Below are 25,260 nucleotides of genomic sequence, written 5' to 3'. Positions count from 1 at the left end.
GTCGAAAGAAGTTTTTCGTGTATAAAAATTTACTGTCAAGTAGTCGTCGTAGATTCACGTTTGAAAACATCAGGAAATATCTCTTTGTGCCGTGTAATTTTCAAGGTAAAGAAATTAATAAAAAAAATAGGAATTAAAACATTTGATTATTTAAACATTGTTTTGTTCTTACTTTAGGATCGGTAGACATGGAAGAACAATAAAATCTAAACCAATTACCTTTTAAAAATTCAATTTATTAAATCATTTTAAATTCAAGTAATAATATTCTAATATAGTGATAGATAATATAAATTCTAATAAAAAAAAATATTTAATTTTACCACATATTTGTTATACTTCATTTTTTTTGGGCATATCTTCGTGCATATACGGTTTTTTTAGGTGCATATTTTAGAGCATATTTGGTCATTTTTTGGTGCATATTTGCATGCATGTTTTGGTATTTTTTAGAGCTAGAAGTCCCTAAGCCTAATAATAATATTGTTGATCGACAATAATCTATTGGTTCCTATACTAAGTTTTTTTTTAAATTTGTATTTATACTGTGTGTCCTTACACACTGCATTGGTGGTGAGGTAAAATGCAATACACAATTTCCTGGCTCCATCAAGACGTTAACATTTTACAGCCATCACGGTCATGTGTGGGGGCCTTTATTAAATATTATTATTTGTGTTTATTTTTTTTTTTTTAAGTAAAATGCAATCAGTTTCGAAATGACACCATAAGTATGATACGTGATAACTAATACCTAAATGAATATAGAGAATCATTTCAGGAAAAACTGATGATAGAACCCATCAATCGATGGCACTTTCAAAATGATTATGACTAACATTAAGTAAGAGAAATATTATTATATTGAATTTTTAACGAAAACGGCTTAAAATGACTGCAGCATATTATGTTAGGTACTCCATTTTGGTTTTGTGGAAAAGTGAATTGACCTATTTAAAATTTTGGGAAAAGGATATTGACCCTTTTTAATTTTGGCGGAAAAGTGAATTGGCTAAAAGGGAAAAGTATCATTTTGACGGAAAAGGAGCTCATAATTAAATTGTAAGGGTTAGTAGTTTTAACAAGCTTTTCTAACTTTTCGATGTAATTTTCATGATTTTGAAAAGAATACTTTTTTACAGTATGTCTCAAAAGTTAGGGAAGCATTGTATCACCCTAAGTACCTACCTCTTTCGCAAATCAATATATTAAAAATTAAAATGCAATTTTTTCATGTATATTTTGGAAAATTCTATTAAAGTTGTAGTTAAATGATTCGCGTCATATACGTGTTTAATTAACTAATATGTTATGTTTTAATAATTTATCGGTGTCATACTACTGTAGTAATCCTTTCGGTACTTGTAGCACCTACTTAATATATATTATTATTTATTTTTTGTATGACTCACGTTCGCGTAGTTATGAATAATAACGGCGCAAATTATAATTGCCACAAAACAGGAAATTACAATAACTTATCATTATAATATTATGTATGATTGGATAACGAGGTAGATACCTACCTTCACACGCGTTTCAAACGTCAACGCATCGCCGCCATTTGGGACCCCCCGAGGAAGGTAAACATTTGCGTATTTAAAATCCGTATATTATAGTAATTAGGCCCGCGACCTCATATTATATTGGCGCGCATATTTTAGCTTGGTTATAGGGCTATTATTTTTTTTTCGAATCGGATAGGTGCTGACTAGTGGTTCATATATCTATTATATATTAACTGTAAGCGTACAAAACCCGCATTGGAATAACGACCGATTTGTATGCGTGTGCGTATAACATCAAAGTACTCTTCTGTATTCACGTGCAAACAGTTATTGCATAAATAAAAAATTATGCAATTCAATCATTCCGATACAATTATTACGACTAACCATATTATAACACATTTTTTTCTCGGTATATTAAAATATATATTATGAACAGCTCACCAGCTGAATAATAATCACAAATAATCTTAATTTCCTAAAAATCACTAATTACTTTGCAACATTATAATAATGTGGGTTAGCCATCTCATTTCTTGTAAACCTTTTTTTTTTACATTCGTTTAAAGTCCAATAATAATAATCATTGTAAATTAATGTAAAATACTATATATATATATATATATATATATTAGACCCACGTATAAACTTAATATTATCTCTAGTCTTTAATTAATTTTAAAGTTCCTCAACGAACTGTTTGGCATTTTACCCCTTTACCATTCTACTATCAACCACAAACAGTATATCAAATGAACCCATAAGGCGTTTAATGTCCATTGCGAATGTTGACCCCTCCTTCACCTTTTAAATTAAATTAACAACTTACACTATATTACACAAGTTTAATGTAGATACTATCTTATTGTAAATCTATTTGTTGTATTATGTAAATGTGTACGTACTGTAATTGTAACGAAAGGGCTCAGGCCGATTAATCTTAATAAATATATAAATATGCGTTTCAGAATGTCTTAGGTCTATATGCGTACCTTAGACGATTTTGAACTCAGGATCTGATTATAGATTCTATGTGAATTGTTTTGAGCTCACGTGGTAACGTTTTAAGCAGTGATCGCTGGAATGCATTAGGTTGTTATATACAAATGTTATACCGAAAACCACTGAAATGGTAACAAGCCTTCCAAATTACCAGTGCAATAATTTAGGAATAGTAATTTTGAAAAAATACTATAATATAATGTAATATATTTTTGTGTTTTATGCAAGTGTAATATTAAATATACGAAAATGCCACTGAACGCAATCGTAAACAAATATTAATATCAGGCGGTCCATTTTAACACGATACGACGATTGCAAAGTTACCTACAGTAAGTACATAACTGTGAGCATACGCATTAAAGTAACGAAATTATAAATTAGTATTAAGAAATCGATATCCAAGATCAAAACATTACACTTTTGACTTTATTAAAGAATACTATGTATCAATTACATATTTACATACATAATAATAATAAATACATAAGCGCACTCAATCCCTCGACAAATATCGGTCAAACATATATATTATTATAATATCATTGAAACGAATACTTCAAACGACATATTATTTTGTATTCTTTTTAACGATCGTGTTACGTTTTAAAGAGTATTTATGGTACGTTCTATACACGATGATGAAGTGACTCATATAGATTATAAGTATAGTACAGTTAATACACTGTTAAGTCAACCAACTCTTATAGGTAGGTACATTTTTAATTGTTACAATAAGCATGCAATCGCATAAGTGTAAATATACTGGGAGCTCGTGCCCCCCCTACCATAGAAAATAAATTTTAAAATCACCTAAAAAATCTTTCAAAATTAAATTAAATTATCTACCTGCCTGAAAATGTACGGTAAGCGGAATTTGTGCACAGAAACAAAAAAAATATTTATGCGATGAATATTGTCTACCAGACATGACAAAAGGGGGCCATCGGTGACTTATATTAATATTTCACTTTCATCGCACAACGATATAAAAGGCCGATAGAGTCTATATCTGTATTATATTTTTATACGTAGTCTGGAGTGGGTGTCAGTTTATTGTTATTATTATATTTGGAAGCAATGAAGCCTGTGATAAGTTGGTTATGAGTTATTTTTTAGATATTTACTGCAACTTCCAGACCACGAGTGGTGATAATCTCTTAAGTATTTCCTGTGGCGGACTTAACATTTGCTTAGTTTGAAAATTTTCACGGTGCCCCTTGGAAACTTTTGGTCTATAAATGATTTTTTAGTGAATATATAATTGCAGTACAATATTTCACTTTACAATTATTATACAGTATACACCTTTGTGTCGAGACCCATGTCACGAATGTTCGCCTAACCTGCCATTTAACTATAATTTAAACTACTATCAAGTCAGCCAGCGCAGTTTACTTCGTATATCGTGTATACTATCGCGATAAATTCGCTTTGATATAGTGTGTGTATAGATTTTATAAGACTTGACTGAATAAATTAATCAGTGCTTGAATTCTGAAAAATATAAAAGAGCTATGCAAAAGTGTAGATTAAATATATTATTGATTAGGGTATATAATTAGAAGAGATAAGCATAAATATTTTTTTATAGAAAAGAGAACCCCCGCTACCATTCAATGCAAGCACCAGCTAGCTGGCTGTAAAATATACTTAGGCATATTGTGAATTGTGATGTATTATTAGAGTTCATATTATGCGTTTGAAGACACTTAACACATATTTACACGTGTACACTGTACATGGCCGAGTTACGTCCAATGAAGTAAAATGCGATATAATACTGTTTCAATCATTAAAATAGTATGAAAGTGGTATAATTTATTTATACAACACTGTTTACCTATGCACACGATGTTGGCAGTTTTTTAACTTCAACGAGTGGATTAGCAATTATAAATGCGCCTATGCATAATAATGCGATGGCTAAGAAGCCAACAATAATTGTAAGTACAGTTTTCTCAAAATCGTTTAATTAATAATCCACTGGGCAAATCGAGGTCATAATATAACATGAGACATTTTTTATTTTGTCAAAAACAATACAACCCATTTTTCACTACCTATTTATCTTATATTTAAGATAAATATACGTTTATTATGAATTAATGACATAATATGCGTATCATAAATAATATTGATATTAGATTAGTTAAGATTAGTTATTAGTTATTATTTGTATTATATACCTAATTGCAGCTATATTTTCTTATTAAATACCATTACAATTTTTCAATGGACAATTTAACCAGATATAAAATATCACATTGAATATTTCAATCTAATTGAATCAATCAATCAAACAAAAAAATAATTATCGTTGTAAAATTGTTAGTTTTTTAAAATAAATACCTATTAATTGATGGTTTATTATATTTTCTATCCATTTTCTCAAATACTTAGTATTTATACTCAGTGTTTAAGTACAGTTTAAGTTAAAACGGCAAATTATTTTGTTAAAATAATTAATATAAAAAAAACCGTTTGCAAGTCTCGAACAGGTCTATTCAACGAAAATATCATAATAGTCGATTTACATATAATATTATCATTGATTATAAAATATAAATAGTCATATTTATCATCAATGATATTAGTATACCCATTAGGCGTTAGTGACTAGTATTATAGTAGGTCATAGGTATATTATATACTTGCACTATGTTTCCTAAAATGGGCCTATATTATAACTCTGTGAACTTCCGTGGGATCCGCACCCAATTATATCGGTCTCCTGGGCTTGTTATCAAAGAGTTCTATATCTAAAAAATTTAAAACTATTTTTCAGCAGTTCAGGGATAAATTGATTCAAAGACAAAAAATGCAGGAACATAATCTTTAACAGTTAAAATGTTCAATGTTTGCAGTTGATAATTGAAAACTATATACTCACATAGTTTATCATAATAATAGTTCATACCAAAACCAAAAATTCTAAAAATATATACATGCACAATTTTTCTTTGTTGACTTTGAAGTTCAAATCTAGACGAAATTACATATTTAAACGAAAAATAACGATGTTATAGTTATTTTGCAGTAATTATAAAAATTACTCGTGGGGACCTAAAACTTTTACGTAATTATATGTATTATACATTTTACTATACATAATGAAGTTTTCAAAATATTTAAATTGATATTTTAAGCTTTTACCTGTATGAATACTTCCGAATACCATGAAGGCATTAATCTATTTACACTGTTTTACGATAAGGTAGTTTTGACTCAAAAGTTAATAATATTAGTACATATATGAAATGTCATAAGAAAATATACACTTTTATAATATTTAAATATTAATAAAATAATAAATGTAATATTTTGGCCAAAATTAAATCAACCTACCATTGTACTTACAGTAAAATAAATTACACTTATAGAAATACCAAAAAATATATAATATGATGAAATATACTTGATGTAGTCCACTCAGAATCGATTTTCATATAGATACCTGATACAATGTTATTATATCGGTGAATTAAAATATAACACCTTTCATTATAAATAATAGGTAGTGACCCAAACTACTGCAGTACTACTTGCACGTCCTTTTTTTTTTCGATCACCGTGGAGTAGTATTAGACTTATGAAATTAAATTCACGTAAATGTCTCCAACCAAAAAGAAATTCTTGAAAATTGTTATTCAAATATTTTGTAAGTCATTTGTATGTCGTTTGTTTGACAGTTTTTTATAATTAATTGTATGCCACTATTATTTGAGTAATATCGAAAATATTGAAGGAAGGCCAAGAACATAATTTATTTCAAGCCCCCCTCCCTCCCACCGATATAAAAATTAATTCAACCTAGTATACCTATTACTAATAGTAAAATAAATTACTTAAATATAAAATAACATATTATTAAATATACTAGATTTAGGCTGATAGACCGTTCTGTTCATAATCGATTTTCGATATATAATGAATATTAATGATGTATCATTAAATTCAAATTTAACACATCCATTTAGTGACCCACTCGACACCTACTGTATAACAGAGCAGTACCCGTTTATCCACATTTTTATTTTCTTTATAATTATAATAACAAAATACAATTTTAAATCAATAAATTATTTTTTAATTAAAAATAAAATAATTGTATTGCAATGTACCTATTAAAAGGTAGTTAAATATTTTGAAGCGTCGATGACCAATCACGAGCATGACCGACGCTGATTTTCCACTCCTAAAAGGTCGGTTCAAGGGTTTCCGTCCGTTAATTTTTATAACGGTTTCCTCTGCGACCCTGGTAGAAATCCCCACAAATCGCTCTGCCAGCTGGGGAGCCACCATAGGTGGATGGCGATCGAGTACGCGCATCACCTAATAGAAAATTTGAAACGATGTACCTGGCTAGTATGTGTTATTATTATGAATAACCAAATTTATTACTGATCTCATATTGTAATTAATTACCGTTGATTAAATACAATTTAATCGTAAATCTATCTAAAAATGAGTGTTTCACATTAATTTCTAAATAATTTCAACATAAATTAACATCATACTGAAACCGCTCGGTATTCAACTTTTATAACTTTCACGTGAAAACATTTTTCCATTTCACCCGATTTATTTAAATACTAGTATCTACTAAATATATAATAATAAGTTCTAACAAAGTGAGATTGACTTTGCAATCGTCCAAGATCGCGATCGATTGTTTGGTTACATAGTCTTGCTCTCAACTAACTGCGTGAAATATACTGCATGATTCATGAAGGAACCTGCAGGTTCTCAATTTTTGATTTACGAAGCATACGAATTACTGGACATATTTCGACAAATGATTTATGTGAAGTCTCATAATAAAGTTTAATATTGAAAACTTTAAAAATAGCTACTGTCTGGTGGCAAATCAAACAAATACATAATACATAATATGTACTTTATTATCGGTTTTTACTTTTTTTCATTATCTGCCAGCTGGATGAAATTTTCCGAGAGCCGTATCCGGCCCGCGGACCGTAATTTGGTAACCGCTGCTACATGTATAGGTTAACGCTCGTTTGGAAAAATTTAACAATAGTCAACTTGTATCTCTAAAATGCATTGTACCAAGTAGGTTATCAATTTCGTAAGGAGGTATAGTGGAATACTATGATATATTACACTGTTCTCGGTGTTTTTTTTTATTCGTTTTTCACTTTGATATAGCGACGACATTGTAGCTAATGCATAAGATGCATGTTCGATGTTATTGTCCGATTATAATAAATAGGGCTGGGATTTTAATGCCCTAAAAAACTTCAAAAAATGCCCTTAAAAAAATGCAAAAATGACTAAAAAAACTAAAAAAATGCATTGAAATTATATTTATTATAGGTTAAAAATTTAAATTACACTACAGTATTTTTTTTTGTTTATTGTACGTTGTTACTTCTTTAGTTTTTTTGTGCTTCTGTTTTCTTATTCAATAATCATTCATTCTAAAATAATAATTTAAAAAAAGCCTAGCTACGATGAAATATATGAATATATGATACTATATATAATTTATTATTCGTACCGTCAGCAGTTTACCGAAAATTTCTTGTGCATCGCAACAATTTTCGTTCATTTTATGAAGAAATTGTGAAAAATGCTCTAAAAACTAAGAAAATGCACTAAAAACGTCAAAAAATGTCCTAAAAATGCATTTATGTTTAATTTTGTCAAAAAATGCAAAAAAATGCAAAATAAAAAATAGTTTAAAATAATCAGTATCACCCAAAACACATTTTATACTTACGGATCAACGTTTCAAAACATCAGAAAAAAAGATGCATTTGCATCAATATCCCAGCCCTAACAATAAACATTAATTCATAATATTTAAAACAAACAGACAAAAGTCTGGATCATTGGTATTTCACTAAGCTCCAAAAGTGCATACTAACTATATAATAATTAAAACTTGACAGCTGCATTCAACTATACAAGGCATAATAATATTATAGAAATGGTACCCAAACCATACGTTACCTCTTCCGCACAGCCGGCCGGCCAAGTTGAGCAGCATTCTCGTCTTCCGCAGTCGGTTTAAATACTGCAGTGATTTCAGTCCAAAATAATTAAAAACTGATGTTAATTAAAAAACCGTATAAATTATAGTAACGTCGTAGGTAAGATAAATGGAGAGGGCCTGGACTATCAGCCTGAAAGCGATGTCGATGATTTTTGATTTTCGTTATTGCGATTGGCGACAGATCGTAAACTGTCGGCCAACCGACGGGTTCGCAATGCTCGCGATTAGGTAGAATATTATTATTTTTTCACGATGTCTCGATTGTTGTCGGTTTAGTGCGTGCGTTATCGGAAATCGACGGTAGGTAGACACACTGTTTTTGAAATGTTACATTAAACTTTGGGGTTTGTTATCGACGACAACTACAAGCGAAAAAATTGTAGGTACCCCGTGGCTTACACGACCTGACTGTCAACCGACGATCATGCCTGTGCGACATTTAAATAATAATTATTAACGTTTATAAATAATACGTAATAAGTTATGCATAATACTTACTATATATATGTATAATAGACAATAGTACATTACATATATTATACAGAGTGTATATCGCCATGTCGTCTGTCACTACCTATTTTCTGATATTATTATTTTTTTTTTCTTCTAAATTTGTAATACCCCCGTAGTCTTTATAATAATACGAATAAAACCTTGACCAAAAGTCATCAACCTAGAAAATCGGTTTAGTGCGTTAAATGGATCACTCTATACGCGGCGGGTTATTAAAATTTTCGTTGACCCGGACCATAAAATTACATAATTTCTCACATCCACACGTGAACGCAGTTATCTAATAATAGCCACTATTATTATAATAATATGACATATATTATTATAATAATATGACATATATTATTAATATGCTATACTACATTTAGCATACTTAATCAATAATTTTACATAGATATATATAATATATAATATAACTACGGTATATTATGTCTTTCCTCACGGCGCGTTGAATTAATCGACCGAAGGCTACATCTAAATTTTTAATTTTATTATAGGTTGTGGACATAAAAATATATGGTTATTGTGCGATTTACGTATATATTTTTTCTACTCGTCTGTTTTGTCAACGATGTTCATAATATTATTTTCGTTCCGTCGACACATTCGCTTATAGTTCTGTATGTTTATAAAATAATTTGATGGTGTCATTATACGAAGCCACGACAGCAAAACGTCTATATTATATTAAAATAATATACTGGATACAGCATACAGGGTAACACGATATCATCGATTTTTAAGTATAAAAGCACTTTTTAAGTTCTTTAAAATAGGTTTTTTATCACTCGATACTATCATACAATGCCTTATTTTGAGATTTTAAGTGGAGTGTTTGAGCAAGGATGTGATTTTTTTTTAAAAATGCGTAAAAGAAATTGATAAAAATGTTCCAGTTTACAGCACACAGTTTTCACACAAAATTAATCAAATTTTATTTTTATTTTTTTGTTATGATTTAAAAAGTAACAGTGCTAGGGAATTATTGAAACATAGATACACACTCCAATTATTTATTTTTGCGGTATATTATAGCGATGATGGAATATAAATAATATTTTAGCATCTGAGCATTTTTTTGAGGAACAATGGATAGATTAGGTTTTTAAAACATGTTAATAAAGTATTTTCCGTTATTCTATTGAGTTTTTTTTTATGAAACTCATAAACAAATAACCGTAAATACTTGCAATTTTTACCAAATGTTATATTGGCATTTTCTATAGTTGGTAAATATTATTAGTCTATGATCTATTTAAATATATTTTTTTATTTATTTATTATTATTATTATTATTATTATTATTATTATTATTATTATTATTATTAATATTGTGGATAATAAAAATAAGTCGGTCAAAAAATTTGAAAATGTAAAACGAGGTTACTTATTCAATGATAAGTTGTTATAAGTGGAAATAAAAATAAGTTAAGGACAATAACTTTTTATGAGTGTTTGAAATTAGAATTTTTAGTATATAACTATATTTTCTATAATACATAATTTATTGATAAAAAAAATTTAAAGTAAATCCTTGAAAATGTAATACAAAGTTTCTCGTAATATTATTTAATAATGGAACCAACAAATCTATAAATACATAAAAACCATTTTTTTTTATAGACATTTATAAAGTTGAAATTTTGACAAAATTAGTTATCTACCTAATTAAAGAATAATAATGATTATTTGTTATTTTGTTGTAATTCAAACATAATATTGGTAGGTAGGTATTTGAAACAACTTTTAATGTATGTTAGTATTTTATTTTATAAATACAAATACACGACGACATACAATGGTTTTGGCAAAAATGAATTCAACATACCGTTTTTATAAAAGTAAAATACATATTTTCTTTAATAGCAATATAATTAGTATAATATCATAAAATATTATCGGCACATGGTAAAATTACTGTCCGACTAACTGTCTTCGCTCGGAATCGTTTTTCGTATGAATTGATTTATCATTGAATTTACATTCAACACATAGGTACATTACATTGACTTATACTCAGTACGAGGTACATTCAATACATACAGTACCTACAGCAAAACAGTTACTATAACCTATACCTATTTTCCATCTTTTTATATTCGTTTTTTGTTTATATTTCTCTATATTGCTTTACATACTTGCAGATTAGTACCTATATTAGGGTAGGGATGATAAAATTGTTTATTGAACAATGAACACACTATGAAATTTTTCTACTCTATTTGTTGTATCTGATGACTCAAATGTCATGTGGATTGTTGAAAATGAGTTTGTTTCTTGGGATAATATATAGAAATTAATAAATTAATCAGAAAAGTTTATGTCCACTGTTGGAAAAATATACATTAATAATTCAACTATAGCTTTGTCTACTTATATTGGTGAATGTAAAGGTTGGTAATAAGAAAATATATTGTAACCTGATACACATTTTTCAACGTGTCTTTTGTAATGTTAAAAGTTTTAAACAAATTAATTTTTTTATTTTTTTGTAACTGATTTTGGTTAAATAAAAGAAAAACATTTATCTTGAACATTTGCAAGGCATTAACTAGCTAAAAAGATAAAGTTAATTTACTTTTAATTACTAATTACATAACTTGCAACTTTTTTTTTTAGAAGTAACTTTATGAGTAAATTTTTTTTCAAATTATGCAGTTACCTACTTATGAGTTACCTAATTAATTCAAGTAATAACATCAATTATCAATTAAAATTAATTTTTTTCCTTATATAAAACTCTATAGATTAAAAATATATTATTTCATATTTTATAAAAAAAATATATTTATCTATACCTATCTATATCATAAATATCTAATATAATTTATAAACAAATAATAAGATACCTAATATTTATATTTTTGAAACATTTAAGTTACTGCTTGATGTGCTGCTAATTCAAAATCAAATTAAAATAAAGATAAAGATTATGTTTAGTGATTTATTTGATAATCTTTCACATATACCAACCTACATATTTTTTTCAATTCAGTTCAAATTAATACAATATACACTGTTAAATTGATTTGGATGACAAAAAACAAAAAAACAATTCAAATATATATTTTATTTTCGTATAGTTCGTGTAAAATATATAATTGGCTAAAACTTAATGGGACTAATGAAAAAGTTCCATCATTTAAAACAATATAACTATTGCATAAAATATTTAAATTCTATCAATATTTCAATTTTGGCTTTCATAACATAAAATTTACAAATGACTATGTGTCAATAAAATGTTTAACTATCCGTGAAACTTTGGTGCACAAAATAAGTTTCTTTCGGCTAAGCGATATTAGAAAAAGAGCATCGTACTATCTGTATAGGGAATAACGTAATTAGTAATAATATAGATTAGACAAGTTTATGATCTTCTGATAATTTTAACTAGCCCAAATGATAATATGTTTGAAAATTTATCGAAAAGAAAAAGGTTATTCGCCCAAATGAATTATTCACAAATTCCAAATACCGGTACAACCTTAGTTTACCAACTGCCATTAATAAATTAATTTCAGACTTAAACAGATTGAGCTTGGTAACTTCTAGGAAGTACAAAAGTATACGTTTACTTTCAGGATTATTATTGTAGTTTGGGCTATTTCCTATTATAAACGATATACGTACATTTTACAAATACAATCAAAGACAATAATATCCAGAAAAAAATAAAAAATTTATAAGATTCAATTATTATTAGAATATTATTGTACCTACGTACTATTGTTTTTTCTAAGATAAATAATAATAATTTATAAAATATATATTACATATTAATTAGTAATTACTTACTCTACTTATCACATAAAATTTTTTTTTTTTTGTTATTTCAGTTAATTGTAATTACATTGAATTAATTACAAGCAATTTACAGGCTTTAAAAATATTCAATTTTTTTTGTGTGTTAAATTGTTTGTATACATAACAAAATATTCAAAATATTTAGATTAATTTTATTCTATTTATACAACGAACTTATTCACACCATTTTGTGTTATTGACTTATCTTGTTAATAACAGTTAGTAATATTACATTATGTAATAATATAATAAAAGTATAAATAATAACACACTATTGTATTTGCTATGTTTTTGACCGAAATTATCTCAACATACCCCAACTAATAATATAAAAATACAAAAAGCTGTAAAAATATAGAATAAAATATCATTAGAAATAAATGCTGTAGATATAGTCTCAATTTTGTTCAAAATCGTTTCTCGTCGTAACGCATTGAGCTTAAATTTAATATGACCATACTACATAGGCCTACTCAATGACGTGGCATTGAGGTACACTTGACACTTTTTATACAGCATAGTGACTTCCACTGTTTTTTTCTTTTTTTTACTTAGGTATTAAACCTATCTAAATATTGATCGCATTTGGCGCCGTAGATAGGCAGCTACGCCACATAATCTTCATTTAATATATGCTGCGTTACGGCGCGGCGTAAGCATACGGAACTATAGGTACCTGCATATAAGGAAATATTATAAAAGAACGAATATTTATGATATCCAAACATTTAAATAAGTCATGCGACACTTCTAACTGCAGGCGATGGACGACTATGCTAGTTTCTTCCAATCATTCGCACGGCACCAGATTCCATTTTGGTGCCGAATATTATATTGATTTTGTAATTTTTATTTTGTAAGGCGTATGGCGATTTCAAAATGTCATCTATATCTCTGGTACATGGTAGTTTGAAGTATAATCTTAAAGTTGGAAAAAATTATAATAGCTCATTATTGTAACAATATGTACATACATGGATAAAATACAACAGGCACTGGAAAAATTATATTTTTTTTATAAATTTTCAATTAATTACAATAACTTAAATATAATGTTTATTAAATAAAAAATATTGCACGTCATGAAGATGTTAAGCCCGTAATCAGCCATTGACGATTGACATTAAAAAAACTAACTGCAATTTTCAGTTCACTGAAATTAAAAATTACCAACAGGCAACAACTTTAATCAATAACTGGTTTCAATTAACCTGTCAATGGGGTCATAATTTTAATACCTTATCACATAATATTATGTTTGGATGGATGTATTGCTTTTTTCATAAATTTAGTGAAGTGTCAACCACGGTCCTTCTATGAGACTGAAATAGTTAAATTTTTTTATTACCCTATCGTAAGGAATGCAATAATAGACGGAACAATTTTATCGTATATATTTTTATTCTTTTGAATTTCAATTTATTTTAATCTAAACTAATAAAAATTTTATATAAATGCACGTATAGACCGCGGCTGCATCACTATGATATGTGTAATACATTTATTATTTCCGTTTTCATTTTCAAAGATGCAATTAACTTGTCCTACACGCGTTAATTATTTAATTGGTACTTCATGGTCGTGTAGTTATTATTTGGTTGGGTCTACGTAAAAAACGTGGCCTCATTCCCTAAGAGTTGAGACTTCATAATAAATCACTTCGAATTTTAGATACCTGCACAGCCACATAATTTTACCGTGTCTGACTGTCTGAGGAAAGTGAGGTTTGACTTAAAGTCAGTCGACGTGCGCAGTTAAAAAATTACATTACCTATATAATTAATATTATCACGAAAATTCAAGATCAAAATTTAAGACTAGTTGACTGTTGAAAATACATTTTACTCACTTCCGAAGTATTGCGTTGGTACTATACTGGTGTGAAACACAATATTTCAAGTTGAATATTTTTTTTTGTAAATATGTTCGTTGTCACATTATTCCAATGCTACAATATGCATGCATGCATAATATAATATACTATAAAGACGTACCTATTGCATTAATTGTTTTTTTCAAAACTAGATTAATCGTTGAAGCCTATAATATTAAAATGAATAATAGTTACTTTTATATACCCATTGATAGAGCGTTTGTATAGTAGATGTAACTTTATGAATGTCAGAAAGATGGAAATTTATTTGGGAAGTCTGATATCTTAATTCACCCATTTGGGTTAACGATTCAAGTTTTAATTTTAGATTCTGAGTGGAGCAAGGAAGCTATTGTTTTTACAATGGTGTTTATTTATTAATTAATTTATTTATTTTTTTATTTTTATATTCTGTATACAAAATTTCTTCCAGAAGGAGTGTTTCAATTTCAACATATAGTACCTTATCTTTTAGCAAATTGGATCAAGATGGTACTTTAAAGAGGTACATTTTCGACTTTCTCAATAGTTATTGAATGCCACGGGTAAAATCACCGGACATTGAAGATCTAAATGGTAAGAGGAAGGTAAGCTCCAACATATTCCAACAAGTGTTCAAAAATTTCCATCAAGTCCATTTGAACGTTGTTGGAAGGTTTTTGAACGGTTCAAATAATAATGTAACGCTAGGTGTGAAGTTGGCAGCACAAAATACGTGGTGAGATAGTTAAAAAACTGGGAGTCCAACAAGTGTCCAGCAATATCCAACAAGTCCGTTTGAACACTGTTGGAAGGTTTTTGAAAAGTTCTGCCAACATTGTAATGCTAACTTCACATGGGTGTACGTACAATGTACTATATTATCAGAGGTAGTGCTAGGATTTATATTCATTTGCATGATTCTTTCCTCAAGTCCAAATTGATGTGTTGTAAATATATCGTATACTGTAGCAGGTAAAAGATGATTTCCATGTACTTGTAAGTTATATGATGAATTTATTAAGTATAATTTCACTAATATCTTTTACTTCACAGTTTTATAAAATCAATATCACTTATTGCCAAAGATTACAATGCTGCATCAAAAGACAAGTATTAAAAACTTAATACATCATTTTAGATTTTTTATGAGTTGGATGGTTTAAGAAAATTCCCATTTCAAATATTGTCGATTGTATGTACTGATTTAGTATACGTTTTGTCTATATTTCGGATGTTTTGTTAAAAAAAGCGATTTTCTTTTTTTGTTGATAGAAACTTTATCAAGCTTCTATTTTTTTTTATCTATTACAGATTTTTTATTGATTTTTTTATAAATATAGGTTTTTTATTGATTTTCTTAAAGATTTTTTTAATAAATACTGATTTTTTTCATTGATTTTTTAATTAATATAAATTTTAATTGATTTTTCTAAATAACTAGGTTTTTTATTCATTTTTTTTTAATAAATACTGATTTTTTAACGATTTTTTATTCATTTTTTAATATATACACATTTTTTAATAATTTTTGTAAGTTTTTTATCAAATATAGTTTTTTATTGAATTTTTTTTATCAAATACAGATTTTTAATGATTTTTTAAAGACTTATCAATTATAGATTTTATTGATTATTTTTCATTGATTTTTTTAATAAATACACATTTTTAATGATTTTTTTTAATTTTTTATCAAATATAGTTTTTTATAAAATACTGAATAAAATATAGATTTTTTTATTAAAAACTGATTTTTTTAAGTTTTTTAATATATACACATTTTTTTAATGACTTTTTTAAGTTTTTATCAAATATAGATTTTGTAATCATTTTTTATTGATTTTTTTAATATACACTTTTTTAGTGATTTTTTTTATCAAATATAGTTTTTTATCGATTATTTTTTTATAAAATACTGTTTTTTTAAAGATTTTTTATTGATTTTTTAATGAATACGAATTTTTTTACTAGATTTTTTATTGATTTTTTATGAAATATAGATTTTTTTTATTTAAAACTGATTTTTTTATTGATTTTTTTATAAATACACATTTTTTAATGATATTTTTAATTTTTATTAAATACAGTTTTTTATTGATTATTTGTTTTATAAAATACTTATTTTTAACGATTTTTTATTGATTATTTCAATAAATACAGATTTTTAAATGATTTTTTAAAGAATTATTTATCGAATATAGTTTTTTAGTGATTTTATGAAAACATCACCAACTCATAAAAAATCTAAAATAATGTATAAAGTTTTGAATACTTGTCTATTTGATGCAGCATTGTAATCTTTGGCACTAAGTGATATTGATTTTATAAAACTGTGAAGTAAAAGATATTAGTGAAATTATACTTAATAAATTCATCATATCACTTACAAGTACATATTAATCATCTTTTACCTGCTACAGTTTTTTGATGTTTATAGTTTAGTTTCATATAGTGTAATAGTTTCCATGTTATCATATTATATTCTCTTGGAAAAAGGAACATGCGATCTATAATAATATATAGCATGGATGTAAGATGTAACTAACGATGTGAAATATTATACTATCGGTTATCTGAGAAACAATACAGGAGAAACGATCGTAAACAAAAACCCCGTAGACATTGTAAATAACGCGCTGCACGCAATCGAGTTTCCAAATACCGAGTGCAATAATAATTGTTGTCGGCAACTTTAGGTGCACCCAAATTATATTATAATTTAGACAAATAGAGTAATTATTTTAAAAATACCCCGTTTATCATCTCCGATTTTTTTACTATTTTATATTCATAGATAATAATATATAGATAAATAGGTCAACCTTAATCTAATTAAAGTATAAACATTAAACGGTATGAAGGAAGATTTTTTTTTCCACAGTAAACGCACATTCACAGTTACGTTGTGAGTTGTGTCATGTCGATCAAATCACATTTTGATTGGACATTACTTGTTTGGTATCTTATAATAGCCAAGTTCCAATCCAGTATACCAGGAATTGACTACAGCTTCACTTTTGTTACCAATTTTAACCATATAGTTACCTGCCCTCACACGACTTGACCCACGACGTAGCTGTGAATCCGGTATAAGTTAAGAGTCTTCTATTTACCAAAATGGTTATATATGGTTATAGTTAGTACTTAGTACTGGCTTATGATAAAGATAATTTGTAATCAATACTTGTGGATTTTTGAACTAAATAATTAATTTTAATATTATTATTTTTAAGCCGTATTGTAATTACCTCCAATCTCCTATTGTTTTTAAGTTACAATTTCATTTTAAAACGTGGATAAAATATAATAGGTAATAATATAATAAGTAACAAAATAATGATAACATAAAAATATGTAATTTCCTCCAAATTTTAACTTAAATAACTATAAAAAAAAATTTGTCATTATATATTTTTTAGATTTTTTAGTTACAGAATTAACTAATTACGGGGAACCTTGTTATATGTCATTTTCAAACCTCAGCTATAAAATTTGAACATTTTATAAATGTTTAACTACAAAATAATTTATAAACATTCAATTTAATAAATGCTGTCAAAATTTTGAATTTAAATGCTTATAAAAAAATATCGTGTCCATGTATTCTTAATATTTTTCAACTGATATAACTAAGCTTTTTGATCCAACGAATAACGGAAAAACATTTTATTGGCATATATTATAGAAAAAAACTAATCAAATTGAAAATATCCGTAAACAGCTCAAAATGAGTCTAAATATTTAAAAATGTTAAAGTGTGCAGAAATAAATATTTTATGGATATATTTTACTTTTACAATCTCAATAATTAATGCAAGAACCATAACGTTTACCATAACGTTAGAAACATAACGCGTAGGTTGGTACATAAAAGTTTATTTATAGAAGAATAGTTACATAATATATTATTATTGTAAGTAGTACCTATATCTATACATTACGACTAACATTATATTTTGTATTTTAAAAACTTAAAAATTGTGTGTGTTGTACTGCCAATGGAATCTTTAATTTTTCATTTCGATAAATCAAAACGTATGCAATAATTAAAGGTTCCAAACCCTGAATAATATAGGTACACTTTTATTATTGTGATTTGCAATGCACGATGGTGTGTGCTTATGCATTTCATTCCAAGTCGACAAATCTGCGACAAAAAATAACGATGAGATCAACAAAATTCGAACACTGAAATTGTTATTATATCCCTGCTGGAACGAATCGTTATATGATCACGAGAATCAAATATTTCAAGTGTTTCGTTTTATGGTGAAAGAAAAATAATAAAAATCCTTGTAGTTCAAGTCTTCGTTCTGTAATATATATTATATATCATAAACATTATTATGTGAAGTACAACCGAAACCCAGAAATTATCAAATAATATAAAATATTTTACGACATATGAGCATTGTGTTACCTATATATAGGGTAGTAAAAAAATAATTTTCAATCCACGACTATTGATTTTTACGACTGATATTATTTCAGAACTACAAAAAAAATCACTGAAAATATTGTTTGAACACGCCGCAATAAATGATAAAACGTTCACTACAATGATGAATCCCACAAATGAGTTTTCCTAAAATGGGGTTCATGATCAGTATATCCTAAGAATTTTACGGATTCGTGGTTATAGGTAGGTAATAAAAAACAATTAATTTTGCTTTGGCATAAGAAAATCAACTAACCTATACAATTGTTGCAGTAGCTTCAAATATAAATTTGTAGCATACAGTCTGCACATAATATAATCATTATTTTGATAATTAAATACCACAAGGAGTATTGTTCTTTCTGATTGAAAAATTTTTAGTACATGATTTTTTCCTTCAATTCTGACCATTTTTTAAAAAAAATAGTTTCAATTTAATTAATGCAAAAACGCTAGTTTTCTGTTTGTGTGAATAAAGCGATGAGACGTGTATGTCCAAACTCTAGTGATTTATTCCTATGCCATAACCAACTACCAATATTATAACACACAGACACAGGTTATGGGTATTGGGCATTTTTTTTTATACATTTCACCGATGAAATTATAATACTTATCGGAAGATTGGGGTTTTATTATAGTTTGTACATAACTTAAATTATTATCTTATTTACAAAAAATCAGCCTATGTACCTAAGTGCTCGTTAAACACGAAAATTAGTTGGTCGATTGACTCAAAATATTAACACAACGATGATTGATTCAAATACGTCCATGTTTTCATATACCTACCTAAAATATCCATTTTGATTAATAGAAAGTAAGTTAGGAACTTAAATGTGTTGAGCTGCTAAAATTCATGTGGAACTATTCCTTTGTCGACCATAGTCAAGTAATCATAGCAACACAACATGTATTATGAGTAAAACATCAAAATTAAAAAACAAAAAAAATTAAGAATTCTTTCATTATCTCAATCCATGAGTTTTCAGCTTTTAATCTTGATAACTAGTAGCACATTCATTAAGCATCTGAAATGTCTCGTCCATGTTCAAACTAGGCCTTAGTTTTCAACATGCAATCTAGTTGGTATATTTAACAGGCAACGAAGTGCACGGGATCAGCTAGTATTGTTATAAAATACAATTAATATGCCTTGCATTTGTACCTATGTTTTGTTTATTTATATCAATTTATACATTATAAAAATATGAAAACCTCACAAATATGGCATGATAATCTACACCAGTGTTTCCCAAAGGGTATGCAAACATTAACTTTTTCATAATTAACTTTATTTTAACAAAAGACAACACTATAGCGTCTAGCGTGACACGATTGAATGTTATTCTTTCATAAAAATATACAATAGAATATACAATATACAATATTGTCCAATATTGAAAGAAAAATAGTATATACAAATTATGTATAATATTTCATTTGTTAAGATATGGAAATATTAGCGATTTGATGAATTTCATAACAATTGTAATTTATAAAAAAAAAAAGGATGACTGGATTTTCGATGTTTCAAGGTCTGATAAGTGACAGAGTCGTATTAACCATTAGGCACTATTATAGGCACTGTGTTTAGGACCTTCGAAAAACGGATGACCTACGAATAGAGGGCCAAAACTAACCAAAAAATAGTCTATTTATATAAAATCTAATACACGTTGATTCTAAACACAAATCGTGTTGATGCAACCGACGCGGGCCGACGAGGGGCGGGTACATTGTTCTTATAATATACTAATAGTTATTGCTTATTAATTTTATGATAATAAATACATACTATATACAAGCTTGGGTAAGTTAATGATAATTTTTAACTGAAATATGTTAGGTTGATAATAAATATTTTTAAATGTTTAAAGTAAATAGTTATCAATTCTCATAATTTATTTTTAACTCAGAAAAGTTATGTGAAAACATACAATTAACTTATTAACTTAAGTTAAGTTATTTATTTTATTTTTTTATGTGCCTAATAAATAATAATTTAGTAATATGATTTAAAATAATCAAAAGTAAAACATTTATTTACATTATTGTTCATACAATATACATCATCAATAACAATTTTATTATATTTATTATTTAATTATTTGTAAATTAAAAATAACTCGTTATTTATTAAATTTATAAAATTAAATTTAAGTGGAGTTAATAATGATATAATGGAAATTAAATTTAAAAAGTTAAAATAAACATAACTTTAACTTTTTAACTCGTTTATGCCTATTATAGACTTGCATATATTAGATAGTTTTTGTAAAGGCAAACTACAGAAACGCAGAGCAGTGTATTTAATTGAATGATTTTTTTATCAGTGAAATATATTATGTTCGCTAGATTACGTTTATTTATACCTCAACATTAATTTCATATCAGGCTGAGGCACAGCAACGCGTTCAGCTAGTACCTATGCAATCATTTTTTACTTTACGCTGATACGTTTCATATTCAGACCAATATTTATTCACAATATTTATTGTGGTAACACAATTAAGTAGGTACAATAATTTAAAATAAAAATCATCACCGTACACTGTTTGTCGGCCTCACGGAAAAAGTTTCACCGTCTCTATTCTACATAGGTAGGTACTATTTCTACGTTATAAGATACTACTGTATTCAGGTTCAAGCAGTAATGCTAAATATTTTACATGGTGTGGGTACCTATTATCACATATTTTTAGTAAACCGATATAGTGCGCTCCGCCCATGGTTAAATACAAAAAAAAAAGCTCAACCACTCTAATAATTAGATGAGTCCGTGTAAGTTATGAAGCATATGAGAAGATAATATTATGTTACATAGTGTGAAGGGTTGTTATTTGGAATTTAAAAACAATGATAAATCAACGTATTTGAAAAAATTACTGAAGCACGTGTCCCCAACGTTTTTAGGTTGTTTTTCCATTTATGCCTAGGGAATCTGCTAACTTTTAGAAAATTCGAAAACTCTCCTGCTTGGTGACTCGTGTAAGTCGTATAACAACTATGGATGACATTTCCAATTGACAAGACGAATAGCACATGACACCTCAACCACATCTGTCAGTGTCATATGATGACGGCTCTTCGTGCTGGTTTTATTAGACCAAATTTGCTGGCTTGACACATAATCAGAGAAATTTACTATAGTTTAAATGCGGCGTGTACAATTTTTTAATTTAAACATTATTCTTGTACATAAACAAAATATATCATTGTGATGTTACTTGTTTAGGCATCATAATATTATAACATAATAATTACTACATTGAACCTACCACACATAAGTATCGATAAAAAATAAAAATATAATTTATGTATAATATTACTCATTAATTTTTCTTGATTTTAAAAGATCAATTTGATATATATTTTTTTGTTTTTAGGTTTTATTCATTGTTGCTTACATATTATAGACCACAAGACTTTATCGTATGTAATATAAATTCTTGATATATCTTTGAAGAGTCGAAGGAAACCCATCACAGATTTTATGTTCTATAATTTTTGTAATTTTCAAGTTTTGATCCTGTTTTAAAAAAAATTAAAATGAATGCAAAATGGTATATGATTACATTAGTGCACATTTATACGCCGAAAATTCGTTGAAGATACTTACCATCAGAAATTATAATATATGTGACATCATAGATAAAAATTGTGTAGCATAAAATATGTTTGTCAAATATGTTTTGTTTTTTTTTTTTGGAAATGTTGTTTTTAGATTTTGAACGGAGCGAATGAATATAGGTATTGATTTTACGACGATGTATGTTTTTTTTTCTATCAGCAAAATTTTGAATACTAAAAATACTATGATTTTCGAGACCAGCATCTTTTCTGATAGAAAAATTAAATCTAATAGGTAATTTTGGAAGGTTAAAATTTAAAATTCAGAGTAGTTTTAGAAAGCGTCAAGAAAATCAAAAAAAGTGAAAAACGGTGATCATTTTTACGTAAGTAATACCAATTTTATTTATTTAGTGTAACTCAAAAATTAATAAGTAATAACTATACCCTTGAAGGTTTTACCAAATATTTATATTAGCATGTCCCGTATTTGGTAAAATTTTCAAAATATTTTCAAACTTTTTCAGCTAGTTATAGCCAAGAGAAATTTTTAGAATTTTGTAATTTTTTTGTAATTTTTCTCGATAAAAACTTTTTCACTTAGTATTTAGAAAAAAAGCTTAACAATTTAATGCTGGGCTCCTTATAAATCTCATGAATGGAAGTTCAAAAATACTAAAGATACATAGTCTCAATTTTTTTTATTTGCATTTCAAGTTCAAATTTTGACAAAATGCATAAACATTTCAAAAATATTCAAACTATTTTTTAGTTAAAAAACCATAGCAGTTTTCCCTTTCTTAGCTAACATTAGAAATTATGATAGAAGATTCCTCACAAATTTTTCTACACATTTTTTAAGAGCGTTTGAATTTGAATTAAATACCGGATTTTCGTCGGTAAATAAATTAATTTCAACTGTCAATTATTTACATTTTCCTGTAATCAGGCCTTAAAACTGTTATCAAAATTATCGGTTAAAAAAAATTGATACCTGTTACTAATTTAAAAATTTTAAACCGGTGCTATCGTTAGCGGTAATCTATTACCGGTACTATATTTAATATCCTAGGTTACCGAGTAAGATGTAACCGCTTCAAAAAAATTTCGGTTACCGATAAGCGATTGAATATAAGTTTTCCAAAAAAAAATTTTATTGTACCTATGTAGTATCATTTAAGAATAGTTTTAAGAAGTTATTAATTATTAAACTATAGGAATTAAGAGCTTATCATTATATTTTATGTATCTAAAATAAATTAAACATAATATTATAGCTCATAAGTAACAGTATTCGGTACCTGGTTAATACATATTATGTTATTATAACGTTTTAAGCCGGGTACACACTATACTGTGACGTGTAAAATAATCACAGTTACCACATAGGTACCACAGTTGCCAAACGAAATCGCATAGTTGAATATATATATAACTTTTGACTGTGTGGTTACATTTATGTGCGGAAAAGTGATAACTAAAATATAACTATATTATGTAACATCTATAGGGACAATATTCATATCATTGGTATTGTATTTTGGTATAAACATAAAAATACGTAATCACACGTGTTTAAAATAACGGTAACCGATTTTTAGGCTACCAAATTTCCGTTTCAAGCCCTGGTTGTAATTCAACAAATAATAACCGTAAATACTTGAAATTTTCACCAAATTTTAAAATTACCATTTTCCAAACCATATTTTTGTATCACATTATATCACATTCATTATTTTCAAACAGTTTTGACTTTTTTAAGCCATACGAAATTTTTTCTAATTTTATAAATAGTTTTTAAGTTTTTAAAGTAAATTCATAAAAGTTTTTCTTTTCGTAGCTAAGATCAAACATTTTAATAGCAAATTTCACATATCAAAAAAGTTTAATTAAAAGGCACATTCAATTTGTTATGAGTGTTTGAACTTTTTTACGATATTTGATATTCAGTGGTAAATTATCGAATTCCATTAATATATCTATAATATTTTATTGTATTAGAAGAATGAATATCGGTAGACTCTTTAAATATTCACCAAATATTTATATTAATATTTTCCATACATGGTAAAATTTTCAAATTATTTCAACTTTTTTTGAACTACTTATAGCCATAATATTTTTTTCAAATGTCGTACATTTTTTTCAGTTATGGATATATAAAAGTTTTCCGTTTCATATCTAACATTAGGTGTTTTAATAGAATATCCCTAACAAGTTTTTACTACACGATACTGTACGATATTAAATATATATATATATGTATCGTATTGTTAATGGTCTGATTTGTATGTCACACTACCCAGACAGCCAACAACTAGTTGATTAATAAATATAATATAACATAAGTATACCTTTTCTGTAGTATTTATTATTTTAAATATGACTTGTTGTTTTTTCTCATTGATTTGTTATTGTTATTCGTTGTGCAATGCGTGTGAAATTCCAACGGAATAAAAATAAAAATATAATATTATGTAATCCAGGTCTGTCTATATTATTTTAGTTCTTTAAAATATTTCCCTTGACAACCCAAATTATGTATTGT

General features: G+C 27.0%; 1 protein-coding gene across 1 annotated transcript in view; it reads right to left on the bottom strand.

Moving 5' to 3' along the window:
- The window catches only part of LOC100169440 (scavenger receptor class B member 1), a 132,521-nt gene extending 123,585 nt beyond the window's left edge, over positions 1–8,936 (bottom strand). The window contains exon 1 of the mRNA XM_029487159.1: positions 8,487–8,936. Within this exon, the coding sequence (XP_029343019.1) occupies positions 8,487–8,523 (37 nt within the window). The 5' untranslated portion in view covers positions 8,524–8,936. The remainder of the gene's footprint in view (positions 1–8,486) is intronic.
- Between the last annotated feature and the right edge of the window lie 16,324 nt (positions 8,937–25,260).

The sequence above is a fragment of the Acyrthosiphon pisum genome, chromosome X (genome assembly GCF_005508785.2).
Source record: "Acyrthosiphon pisum isolate AL4f chromosome X, pea_aphid_22Mar2018_4r6ur, whole genome shotgun sequence".
Taxonomy (NCBI): domain Eukaryota; kingdom Metazoa; phylum Arthropoda; class Insecta; order Hemiptera; family Aphididae; genus Acyrthosiphon; species Acyrthosiphon pisum.
This window is presented reverse-complemented; position numbering and strand designations above follow the sequence as displayed.